We start from the raw sequence: 13,371 nt of genomic DNA, 5'->3' as shown, positions 1-13,371 counted from the left end.
CGTCCGTAAGTGCAATTTGAAACTCTACTATGCAAAGCAAAAGCCATTTATCAACAACACCCAGAAACGCCACCGATGGACTGATAAAAAGTGGAAAAGTGTTCTGTGTTCCGACAAGTCCACATTTCAAATTGTTTTTGGAAATAGTCGACGTCGTGTCCTCTGGGCCAAAGAGGAAAAGAACCATCCGGACTGTTCTGGACGCAAAGTTCAAAAGCCAGCCTCTGTGATGGTATGGGGCTGTGTTAGTGCCAATGGCATGGGTAACTTACACATATGCGAAGGCACCGTTTATGCTAAAAAGGTACATAGAGGTACATAGAGAAACATATGCTGCCATCCAAGCAACGTCTTTTTCATGGACGCCCCTGCTTATTTCAGCAAGACAATGCCAAACCACATTCTGCACGTGTTACAACAGCGTGGCTCTGTAGTAAAAGAGTGCGGGTACTAGACTGGCCTGCCTGCAGTCCAGACCTGTCTCCCATTGAAAATGTGTGGCGCATTATGAAGCGTAAAATACGAAAACGGAGACCCCGGACTGTTGAACAGCTGAAGCTGTACATCGACCAAGAATGGGAAAGAATTCCACCTACAAAGCTTGAACAATTAGTGTCCTCAGTTCCCAAACGTTTACTGAATGTTGTTAAAAGAAAATGTGATGTAACACAGTGGTAAACGTGACCCTGTCCCGGCTTTTTTTGGAACATGTTGCAGCCATAAAATTCTAAGTTAATGATTATTTACTAAAAACAATTAAGTTTATCAGTTTGAACATTAAATATCTTGTCTTTGTAGTGTATTCAATTAAATAGAGGTTGAACATGACTTGCAAATCATTGTACTCTGTTTTTATTTGTTTAACACAACGTCCCAACTTCACTGGAATTGGGGTTGTACATGCTATGTACATGCTATCATCCACCGTTTGCTTTGTTTGCAGAGATAAAAAGCGGAATGTGGTGCCGATACTCTTCATTTCAACAAAAGGAGCTGATGTGTGACTTTATCTATGGATGTTTATGTATTATGCATGTGGGTTCAAGGGGTGAGTGGGTTTGTGTATATGAAACGGCAATGAGGGTGTTAAAGCAGCACAGGAAACCGCAGAGAGGAAGTTGGCGATGAATTCGGGGAAGTGGTTTGGAGGCGACTTTGATTTGCTTTTGCTCAACTGGTGATCAGCCGTGCTAGTGAAACTGTTGGAGAAATGAAGGGAAGGAGGGAAATAAACACTCACAAATCTGCGTTTATTCAAGGGCTCATGTAGGATTGCAAGGTGAAAGAAGAGAATAAAAGAAGAGAGAAAAGGAAGATGAGGGTTACGTTTTCTCCGTGCGCTAATCTTCCCTGTCTCATCGTTATTAATCAAAGTTCAAATCCACAAGCTCTAAAATAAAAGCTGCATTTTTTTTCTTAAGTCTGTAGTCATCAAACATTTCTAGAAGCTCTATCCACTGCGCTATGCGTTTGCGAACGCATGTGTATTTTGACGTGTGTTTGGTTTGCTCTTAAGTGCTATTTTCCCCTTGGAACACTTTCACTCAAAGACGTTTCTCTCGTGTGCCAGCTGAGCATGCAAAGCACAGCTGTTTTAAAAGCTCCCTTATGTGGAGCTCCTATATATACCGTTTGTAGTCATGTGCATGCGAGTATATATTTACAGTGTTGTGTCGTCATTATCTCTCATCATCTCTCATTAGCATTTGTGTACATACAGTTGAATCCTGTATTGCCTGTGTATGACAGATGCCACTTGAATACTCAGCCCATACATTTGACCCTTTGGACGAAAATGTGCGTGAGGTCCGACCTCGTTCGACCTTCTCTCAATCTCTGTTGCAGGACTCTGAGATGATGTCCCAACCTGAGTCAGATCAGATCCCTCCAGTTGAACACAAGGTGAACGACATGATGCATGCACTTTAAATTTCCTCACAGTGTCCAAATGCCCTGACTTTGTGTCCTAATGTCCTTTACTTTAACAGGCCTTTTAACATCGCTTGATACTCTGGCATGGTATAGGGCCTTATTGTGTTACCATCACAGATGCTGGCTTTTGAACTTGGCGTCCATAACAGTCCGGATGGTTCTTTTCCTCTTTGGCCCGGAGGACACGACGTCCACAATTTCCAAAAACAATTTGAAATGTTGGCTCGTCGGACCACAGAACACTTTTCCACTTTGCGTCAGTCCAACTTAGATGAGCTCGGGCCCAGAGAAGCCGGCGGCGTTTCTGGGTGTTGTTGATAAATGGCTTTTGCTTTGCATAGTAGAGTTTTAAGTTGCACTTACGGACGTAGCGCCGAACTGTATTTACTGACATTGGTTTTCTGAAGTGTTCCTGATCCCTTGTGGTGATATCCTTTACACATTGATGTCGGTTTTTGATGCAGTGCCCTTAGCCTGTTCACCTGTGGGATGTTCCAAACAGGTGTTTGATGAGCATTCCTCAACGTTTTTTGCCACCTGTCCCAGCTTTTTTGGAACGTGTTGCAGCCATCAAATTCTAAGTTAATGATTATTTGCTAAAAACTATAAAGTGTGTCACTTTGAACCTGAAATATCTTGTCTTTGTAGTGTATTCAATTAAATATAGGTTGAACAGGATTTACAAATCATTGCATTCTGTTTGTATTTATGTTTAACACAACGTGCCAACTTCATTGAAATTGGGCTTGTACAATTTACTTTTGCAATTGTGATTGTTTGCAGTCTGCACCTCTGGATCTGATTGACACAGGGAAGGGTCTCAAGGTCCAAACGGCCACACCTCATCTGGTTAGCCTGGGCAGTGGAAGACTGAGTGTGGCCATTACCTTGCTGCCACTAAAAGACGGTAACGCACGAGGGAACGTTAAGTGGTAGAGTCACTTACTCCGAATTGTTGGATTGGACTTTTTGATCCAGTCGGTGCTTCTAACTAAGCTTCACGAATTCCGCTTGTGGTTTGCACGAAAAGAACAAAAAATGCAATAATGTCTTCGGGTCACAAGTTCTTTTGGAACAGCTGATGGCTACAATAGCATCTAGCGTCTAGCAATTACTCACAGTACAGTAGTGGATCATTCCCAAGTACAGTAGTTTTCGTTGGTTGTCTACTGCCCTCTGCGGTGGATATATATATATATATATATATATATATATATATATATATATATATATATACCTTTTCCAAAAAAAATGAATATAATGGAAAGGTTTATTTCCATAATTCCGTTTAAAAAGTTAAACGTTCGTAGATGCAATTGGCTGGCGACCAGTTCAGGGTGTACTCCGCCTCTCGCCCGAAGATAGCTGGGATAGGCTCCAGCAAGCCCGCAACACCTGCACTGGACATTGCACCCCAAATCATGACTGACTGGATATTTCACACTGGATCTCAACCAGCTTGGGTTCTGTTCTTCACCCATCTTCCTGCAAACCCTTGAACCTTGATTCCAGAATGAAAGGCGCACTTGACTTTCATCGGAAAAGAGGACCATGGACCACTGGCCAACAGTCCAGTCCTTCTTCTCCTTGGCCAAGTTGAGACGCTTCCTATGTTGGGCTCAGGCTCAGAAGTTCCTTCACCCAAGGAACCCTACAGTTGTAGCCCATTTTCGGATACGTCGGAATGTGCTGGTTTTTGAAGCTTTGACTCCCGCCTCAATCCACTCTGATAATCTGCTGAAGCCCACGGTCATCTCTTTTGCCGCTGCATCTTCTCCTGCCACATTTTGTCCTTCCACTCGACTTTCCATTGATACGCTTGGACGCAGCGCTGTGTGAACAGCAAGCCTCCTTCGCGATGAACTTTTGTAGCTTACCCATCCTATGGAGGGTATCAACGATGGTCTTCTGGCCAGTTGTCAAATCTGCAGTCTTCCACATATTGAACCCAACTGAGGCAATTAAATGACATTTGGGGAAACCTGTGCGGGTGCTTTGAGTTTAGTAGATGATTTGTGTCTGACACTCAGTTTAAAAACATTTATGGCCTGCAAAATTTGGGCTGATTTCTCCACAGTATTCAAATTTTTTGAGTTCCTGATTTTGTGGATTTTATGAGCATGAAAGCCTAAATTATGTTAAAATAAACAAATAAATACTGACAATGTTTAAATTATGGGCCCTGAATCTATAACCTATGAACGTTTAACTTTTTGAACGGAATTATGAAAATAAATCAACTTTTCCATTTTTTTGGGGAAAGGGTCCGTATATCCATCCATCCATTTTCTGTAGCGCTTACCATCACGAGTACAGTATATATTTAATTGACTAACGGACTGCTTATCTCCAAGGCGTGACCCGCATCGGGCGAGAAGATGCCCCAATCCCTCAAGATATCGCCATCCAGGGCCCTGGAATCGAGGCGGAACACTGCCTCATCTTCAATGAAGGTCATTTTTTGGTTTACTTCCCCTGAGTGACTTCTGATTCTTGTGTGTCTTGAAACAATCCATTTTTAAAAACTGATAAATAACAGGAAAATCGGATAGTTGAATAATGAGTTATGGTATTAGACCACAACTATTAAGACTGATTCATGCTGTCTCTGTGACAAATATGGCAATGTGACTTCCTCTGTTGTCAGTATACAGTACATAGCAGTTCAAAGAGTGCATGAACGTTTCAAAACATATTTAGCGATATGCTGTAATGGTGTGTTTACTAATGGCAATTCCCTCTTCAGGCGGTGTTGTTACCCTGGACCCCTGTGGTCACCTCTGCAGCCTGGACGGAGTACAGGTCACGGTGCCCACACCGCTCACACAGGGTAAGATCTGCCGAGTCAATCTCACTTCGCTTGCTTAAGCCTACATTTCAAAGAAAAGAAACAATTGTGATGGATACAATGGAAGCTTCCAGGGGAAAAAAATGTCTCAAAGGTATCATTTATTATAATTTGAACCGCAGTTTTTTTCATTTTATTATTATTTTAAATGTGTCGAATAAATCCAACAACCACGTGTGACGTCGCAAAAAAAATGTCAGCAAATCTCGTCAAACTACAGCTCACTGCTTTTGGATTACTTTTTTGTTGTTGCGGCGATGGCGAATAGGCAGAGTGTGATGAGAACCATAGAAAAGGAAATGTAACTTATTTGGACATAGGAATGGGACGGACTACTCAAGACAATATGAACAGTACAATTAAGCAGGAGTACCCGGAAAGGACACACGCAAGCACGGGGGGGGGGGGGGGGAATGCACTCCGCACTGGAAGGCCGGAGCCAAACCGCAAACCTCGGAGCAGATGTTCTCATCGTATTTGGAGGTCCCACTTTATTGCCCCCTGCTGGATGATAATGCAAAGAGCGGAGAAATCGTGGATGTGTGTGTGTGTGTGTGTCGGGGGAGGGCATCTGTCTTTTTTGTTTTCCTGCGTTCCTGTCCGTGTGAGCATGATTTATACGTGCATGAATTCCTCTAGTTTGTACGCTCCATATATCTTTGCGAGCGCGCGTGAGTGCAAGTAAGGATGTTCTCATGTACTTTATGTTGATTACAGCACTTCACATTACGTACCTCTGGTTTGGCTTCATTCATAATAGTTTGGAACCAACTCCTCCAATGACTCACATGTTCCAGCAACTGCAGAGCATCCAGCCTGCTACAAGTCGGAGATATCTGCGACGAGCTCTTCCACTTTTCCTGAACTTGTAGGCCATCTGTAGTTAAGTTGTTTTGCTTTGGGTCTAATATGTTAGTGTGTCATTTTTTTTGGGGGGGGGGGGGGGGGGGGGGTTAAATATTAACAAGCCTATCTGTTTTCTCACTGTGCCTGTCTGATTCAAATATTGACATTTTTTTTTGCAATGTCTACATCAGGGAGTATTGTGAAAAAGGAGGCATGTTGAAAACAAAAGTTGTTGTTTTTGTAAAAATTAGGGAGAATGAGAGAAAACATAGTTCAGCGGTCAATGGCTGTGAATGCTTGTGTTGAGTTAAGCACATACACAAACACACCCAGGTAGACCGTTTGGAGATGTTGAGGAAGTGACATGTTCCGTATTTTGGATTCTGGAGATTGACCTGGATTAGCTTCAGTGGAAAATGTATTGGAACAGTGGGAAGGTCCTTCAAAACTTGTCATGTGCTCATGCCGCTTAAACCAAAACTACAAATTAAAAACTAACTCTAAAAAATATCACTTCCACAAAACATACTACCGGTAGTGCTACATTCGTGTCAAAAAACGTTTTTAAACTATGTCTATATACTATGATATAGTTGTATGAATACCTGTTGTATTTTATTTAAGATTATATTGGATGGAGCAAGTTAAAATAGCGGAAACATTTGAAATAGCAGAAAGCCTTTTGTGGGTGAATGCATAGAACTTTTTTTTTTTTTTCTCATTTCAAAAATCAATGTTGGTATGTATTTGGTGGAATCCATGTAAATAGTCTCCAAAAGTCAATAAAGAGTACCGTTGAAGTGCAGTACATCAAAGAAAAGTAAAGGTAGGCAGACAAAAGAAGTAAAGAAGCATCGCCGGGGGGGCGGGGCTAGAAATGCCTCAGAGCAACCTCCGAACGTACCAACTACAAACGGATGCGGTGTTGTATTACCCGTCCTTGTGTGCATTGACTAGCGTCGCTCGTTCCTCTACTTTACTCTTTCTATACACTTTCAAGTGTTGAAAAATCATTTTGACCGTTTCCCAAAGACGGCTTTCACTCAAATCCGCGTCGTGCACCCCTTTTGCCAATGTGGTTGGTGCGGTCCACAGCTGGATGTAAATCTGGCAACTTTCTTCATCATCATCATCATCATTCTACGGTTGAGGAAGGCGAGCGGCAGCAACGTAAACTCTCAAGAGGGAGCATAATCATCTCGTTGTGCAGTCTCCCGATATAAATGTCTTGGCATACTTCGCTCGCTGCGAAAAGCCAAAAGAAAGACATTTACGTCTGTCGTCACTGAATGGGACTCAAAAGGTGAGTGGCGGGTTTTTAATTAAGTGTTAGCTACTCGTTCATATATAGCATCATGTCTCATTCAAAGCAGTAGAACGTGTGTCCATTCGTTTGACTGGTGGTCTATATTCATTCAGATGTTGCTCGGGTGCTCTTGCATGTTTTTTTTGTTGCTCTCACCAGCATGCGGAGTGCGGTTCCAAAAAGAGCTCACCTTGCACCCACTCACCGACATGTCCGTCGTGCTGCTCAAATATTGCCCTTTCATGACTGATAAGGATCTCGGGTTTTCTCTACGCACACATGGCCGCTTGTGCTCCGTGTGACCATCTGTTGACCCTTTTTTTTTTTGGGTGATGAATTCGCTACTTTGAACCGCCAGAAGAATTGAGGTCGCTTACTAGCTGATGACATTGATTTAATTTTTCTTGGGTCATAACTTAACTACGGCTGATTGGCTGCGATTGACTCTCCTTGTAATAGTCCCATCTGTCTACATGGGTCACTGGAAACATTGCCAATTTGCACACTTGCCAGGGTTTTAGTTTTTATATTTTGCTAGGGAGTGTGACTCATTCTCACCTACAGTCAAATGGTCAAAATGTCCAATGGCACCTTTTTTTGTCTATCCATGACAATAACCTTGGATGTGCCTTGTGGTTTAGGGGGTTACTTTTCCTTGGAAGTTAACATGAATGTGTGTGTGGGTGGGTGGGTGTCACAGACACACGCATGCCCCAGGCTGTGAAGACTCAGCTTTTAGGTTACCTAATACCTGAAAACAAACCCTGCTTCATTGTCATGACTGTTATTGTGGTCCGAAATCCCCCCCGCCCCCCCATACTGTGTATCAGGGCTGTTACTAAATTTTTGAACAGCATGCAACATTTGCATCGTTATCTTTCTATTGAATTGACACGCTTATCTAGGAGACTGTTAGATTATTCCCTCTTGGCCAGCCATCCCATTGTGTAGTGTTGGATGATGGATTGATGCTTTTTGGATAAGATGTGGATATCTCTTCAGCGCGTGTGCGCGCGTGCGCGTGCGTGCGTGTGTGTGTGTGTGTGTGAGAGAGACCGACTGACCCAATCAACACCGACCCCGTTGAGAAAGACCAGTCTGTCGTTTTATGATGTTACTGCCCCCGCTTGTGTGCCCCAGAGAGCCTTAATGTGGTTTTGAGGCCAATTTACACTCCCAATGGGAACCCATTGGGGTGTGAGGAGGGGGGGGGGGGGGGCATCTTTGTCTTGAATGAATACATTTACTTCATTCAGTTCCATGTTGCAACCTGATACTGCCGTATTTTATGAAGACATCAAAAACAGATCATTCACTACTGTTTTATGGCTGTTTTGTTTTCTGTAAATGAATTGCAGTAACAGAGAGTATTAGGGCCGGACTGAAAAGAGAGGGAAAAAAAGTCAAATGACATTAAGAAAAAAAAACTCTGACATCAGCAGCTGGTGTCTTTCTCTGGAGACCTGCTAAATATTAATTGGGTGATAGATCATTAGATATGATGAGATAACTTAAAACCCAACAAAAGAGACTATTTCAGTTTGTGTAGTTCTTTCTCAGGAATACAAACATTTTTATAATTACATACAGCTGTTTCATTGTTTGTCAATCAGATTCCACAGCGTTAAAGATCCTTAACAGTCCTCTTCTGAATGCAGGTGTACTTTAATGCAAGTAATATTGCAACTGCATTCTCTTAACAATCACAACTTCATTCTTGCAATTGCAGTTTTTGTCAATTGTTTCATACTGACTTGATTTGTTATGGAGGATTTTAATTGTATTTTAAACATGTGGATAAAATTGTTGGTACCGGTCTGTTAATAATTAACAGAGCGGGACTAGCAATTTTATCTACGTGTGTAAGTGCTCAGTGCCTGTTTTTTAAAGAAAATTCCACAAAGATGGCGGCCTCTTGTCACATGACTATTTCCAGTGTGGCCCAAATACTCCTTCATACAAGTGTGACCCCATTAGCAGCTAATGTCATTTCTTCTAAGCAAATGTTTAACATGAGGTCGGCGTAATTGGTTTATTCTTCATTCTAACCCGTTGCTCTCAATTTGGCTGCGTCTGCGCTGATGTTAACCAAATAGAGAAACAGTTTAGAGTTTCCTCTCCTGCAACATTGTGGTAAGATTGTAATTTAGTGCATCGAGAGCTAAAGAAATGGACTCCGACTCGACAAGAGGCTGCTCCTACAGCTGCATCCTCAAAGACTCAGAGGTTGGACTTTGTAGATGGCGAGCTTTAAATTATCTTATAAAGGTCTTTACACACTATTGCCGAGTCAAACTATTCTTCAACATGGGAGGCAATTTTCCAGTAAACAACAAATAATATTTTTAATGACATTTTGTGTGATTACCAGTGGTTTTGTGTATTAAAAAAAAAACTAAACAGTGTGGTGTTTATGACTAAAAAAAATTCCATTTAAAAAGAATTGCAGGGGGAAAAAATAATTAATCAAGAGAGTAAAATCATGACTTGTCATGTTTTTTTTTTATTTGATTCTTAGGAAGATGAGAGTGGAGTGATTGCCTCATTGTGAACAAATGAGGCAGCGCGTGCATTTTAAAGGACGGCGCATGGCAAGGTTTATTGAGAGTCGGAAATTTGAATTTTACAAGAGCAGATTGCGAGCGAGGTGTGCACGCACATGCCTGCGTGTGTGCTCGAATGCTCAATACTGGGGGGCTCCCCTGAGTCACGGCATGCACGCTCATGTCTGGCTATTACAAACACATGTTGTTAGATCTTGTTCACAATAGAGGTCTCTTCTCAGAGATCATCATCTTTTTGAAGGGATGCCACTTCCTCACAGTGTTCATGCAACACTCTTAAGAGTGTTTACATAAGTGATGCATTTTCAACAGTCCAGATGTGCAGACTCAACATTTCGTGTGTGGCCGCACCGCCTTGCGTTGAGAAATGACATCTTGGAGGTGCAAAGGGGCACTTTTTGGCACTCAAAGATGGCCGTGATGTATTACACTACTACGTACTTGGAATTAGGTTGCTAAAGCTACTGAAAGCACATAAAACTGCACAAAGAGAGAAGATGGATAGGAGAGTTTGATTTTTTTAATTTTTTTATTTTTTTTTCCAACATTCAATTTTTTTTTTCCATTTGTCCTTTGACGATCCGCCTCCTGCCTCAGAGGTTTGCTATGACCTCAGGTCCAAGGAATCTGCTACACAGTAACTGCAATGGAGTTACTCAGTTGGATGACTTTTCTCTCTTTAGATACTCTGGTTTTATGACAAAATTTTGTACCACTTATTTTAGGGGTCTTTGCGCATTTTAACTGAAAACATAAAAATGTTTCTTTTTAAGGCATACATTTAAAACCGGTCTCCGTGTGAAGGTTTTTGAAAATGACTGCGGAATACAGTACAGCGCTGTTGGGGTGTCTGTGCTGTGTCCAAAATAGTCAAATTTAAAAATGCATATACAGTACTGTCTACTGACGCAATACAGTATATTCAAAAGACTTGGATAACACCCAGGAGCTAATTTAAAGCAGTTGCTGCCAGTTATGGATCGTATTGCTGAATTTGACGTCCTTACTTGAGATGGATCAAAATCATCACAAAAAAAACATTTTCCTGTTCTGCTCCTGGACAAACCTTTGTGTGATTTGTTTGATGTGTGATAGCAGACCAAACCGTACACCTCGTTCGGGAAGACTGAGCTGTTGTCTTTCTCACCCCAAACACTTGTCGGCTCCATTATTCTGGTGCGTCTACAAGGAGGACAGCAATGATGGCAAGCAATTCAGTGGCATGACCAGCTGCAATATCAATATTTCCTTGTCATCACTAAGTTGGTCACAGCCACTAGCAGGCATATTTGTATGGTGTCTATAATGTGTTGTGATAGTCCTTGATTCATTCATTTCTCTGGCATTCCAGCTATGTGATTGCTAGACCGTCCTTACACCGATTTTATCGGGCTGATCGGTATTGCCTGATGTGTAGCATTTTTTTAAAAAAAATTTTATGCTGATCGGCTTTGTCATAATTCGCCGATGTCGCCGCGTGCACAGTATATTTGAATCCAAAAGCTACTTAATTTTTAGCGTTGTCACGTCTTTTGACGTATGATTGGAAATATCTGACGGCCAATGCAGTTATATATATTTTAAAAAAACAAAAAAAAACATGTCAGCGGTGTGGGACAGACACATAATGCCCGGATCAAACTACAAGACAAATTTTGCTCTTTCGACTACTCAGACTACTGCAATACAATCTATGTATTCCGATACCACCGCATCCCGTTTTTTTACGATCATTGGGCTTTATCTTGTCAGCTCAAATGCGACCGGATACACTCGTTACCGTGGCGATGACAAGAAGAGTGGAGCAAGCCGACTGTATTATAAGTGATCGGTTATCGTTTTTTTAAAACTCGCTGATCGGCCCCAAAAATCCTGATCGTGTAAAGCCTCGTGATTACAATGAATCTGTTGTGGAACTTTGTAGTTGTTGCGTCACTGTCATCTTTTGTCAGACTGTCAGGAGGGAACTTTACCCTCTGTCCTTTCTCTTGTGAAGTATTTGGACAGCTGTGGCCGCTTGTGTGCATGACCAAGGTTGGTGACCCTGACATCTTGTTTAATACCTGGTCCTCTCAGCCTAATTGATGGCCAGAGCAAACATTGTGGTCTGGAATGGCTGCTAGGGCAAAAGCTTGCAAGCAAATCGTCCTGCACAAATGCACTTCATGTACAATCATTGTGTCACTACCTCTAATTGTACGGTGTGTGTTCTTTCCTCAGGTTATTCCCTGTGTCTTGGTAAGTCCTACTTCTTTCGGTTCAACCATCCCGAGGAGGCAAGCAGAATGAAGAGCATGCTTCCTCAAAAAAGCCCCGTGTCCGCCCTAGCCTACAATACAGGTACACAGAAACAGTCATGCAGTCTCTTCCTGCCCTCGCACTTGATACGTGTCACTTTTTTCTTTGTTTCTCCTTTTTTTTTATTATGTTGCCACATATAATCTTTTGTTAGCCCCCTTCTCATCTATTTCAACTCTTCTTCCCTTTCGAACATCTGTCTCCACACAAAACCCGAACTCGTCGACAAGCTTACATTGTCATTAGCCACGTAGGTGTGTGAGATTTGGCATCCGAGTGGGTGTGGCAGATATGCAGGGGGTCAAGTCGGTGGAGGTTCACACTCGTATATTGTTCCAAAATACACACGCTCACCGTCAAGCATGCTTACATTTAAAACACACTGGAATGTTTTGGTCATGTCTTGCCCTCTGTTTCCATGGGGATACAGCTGGACACCACTGCCTTCTTCGTGATCGATTGAGCTGTGAGGAAGTGTACGTGTGCCTGCGTGTACGACGTGTACTGTCAAGCCTTAAATCTTAACCCTTTCACATTCAATGCAAAAACAGATTTGAAAATGTTTCGCGCTTAATTCTCAACCACAATTTGGATGGTTTTATTAAAATGACTACTAAGGAAACTCCCTAAAGGTCAGACAATTTGCAAATCGACCAAATTTCGATCTAGAAAGTGCTTCGACCTGTATTGCTGAATGCGGAAGTTGGCACTGCACATACCCTATTTCTGTTTAATATAGCTTTATTATACAGCAGCTTATATCATATATTTGATTGTTTCCTATGGAGACTTCAGCATAATCTTCTTTTCCTTTGGGCTTGTCCCTTTAGGGGTCGCCACAGCGCGTCATCCTTTTCCATGTCAGCCCATCGATCAGCAACTGCCCTCATGTCTTCCCTCACGACATCCATCAACCTTCTCTTTGGCCTTCCTCTCGCTCTCTTGCCTGGCAGCTCCATCCTCATCCTCCTTTTCACAATATACTCACGATTTCTCCTCTGGACGTGTCCAAACCATCAAAGTCTGCAGTGGGCCCGACCCCGCCTCTCAATTGATTGGGTGGTGTCCTCAGCCTCGGCGGTGCAGGCACAGCGATTACAGGAGACTTCTGTCAGTCATTGTGTATACAAAACTGTGTCAATTCACTTGCATGTGTCCGCAGACCCCCCCCCCCCCCCCGGGACCTATTCGCTGGGTGTGGGGCCACTCACTTATTGCGACAAATAACTCATGGATATGCGAATTGCTTTGGTGTCTCCTCTCTCACACTCTGGCCCTATAGATGTTTATAATTTACATAGCTACTGCCACCACACTTCAGTCGTATAGCCGGGTTCACGACCCTTGTCCTGCATGCTTCCCTTCCCTTCCTGTCCTGTCTTGTCCTGTCCTTCCCTCTCAGGGTGTAGCACTATTGCCCCATTCAACACTTATATCTAATCTGCCATTGCTCTAGGTATATAATTATTTACTTTCCTCATCTAGTGTAAAGTTAGTGCTTTGTCTTTTGTTGTCTTCTTTTCTCACTCCCATACAGAAACCTTGTTCTGTTTGACTGATCGACTCTGATTCTCAAT

At 42.4% G+C, this 13,371-nt stretch overlaps 1 protein-coding gene across 5 annotated transcripts in view; it reads left to right on the top strand.

Moving 5' to 3' along the window:
- The window catches only part of phldb2b (pleckstrin homology-like domain, family B, member 2b), a 35,850-nt gene that overhangs the window by 3,252 nt on the left and 19,227 nt on the right, over window positions 1-13,371 (top strand). For 4 of the 5 annotated variants that reach the window (XM_061757996.1, XM_061757995.1, XM_061757994.1 and 1 more), the window contains exons 2-6: window positions 1,846-1,902; window positions 2,716-2,839; window positions 4,287-4,385; window positions 4,679-4,762; window positions 11,717-11,836. In XM_061757996.1, coding sequence (XP_061613980.1) covers window positions 1,846-1,902; window positions 2,716-2,839; window positions 4,287-4,385; window positions 4,679-4,762; window positions 11,717-11,836 — 484 coding nt within the window. Of the gene's footprint in view, window positions 1-1,845; window positions 1,903-2,715; window positions 2,840-4,286; window positions 4,386-4,678; window positions 4,763-6,358; window positions 6,930-11,716; window positions 11,837-13,371 lie in introns of those variants that run through there. The other variant, XM_061757997.1, reaches the window with a different exon arrangement.

Source organism: Phyllopteryx taeniolatus, chromosome 20 (genome assembly GCF_024500385.1).
Source record: "Phyllopteryx taeniolatus isolate TA_2022b chromosome 20, UOR_Ptae_1.2, whole genome shotgun sequence".
Taxonomy (NCBI): domain Eukaryota; kingdom Metazoa; phylum Chordata; class Actinopteri; order Syngnathiformes; family Syngnathidae; genus Phyllopteryx; species Phyllopteryx taeniolatus.
The sequence above is the reverse complement of the archived record's forward strand: the minus strand, read 5'-3'. Positions and strand labels throughout refer to the sequence as shown.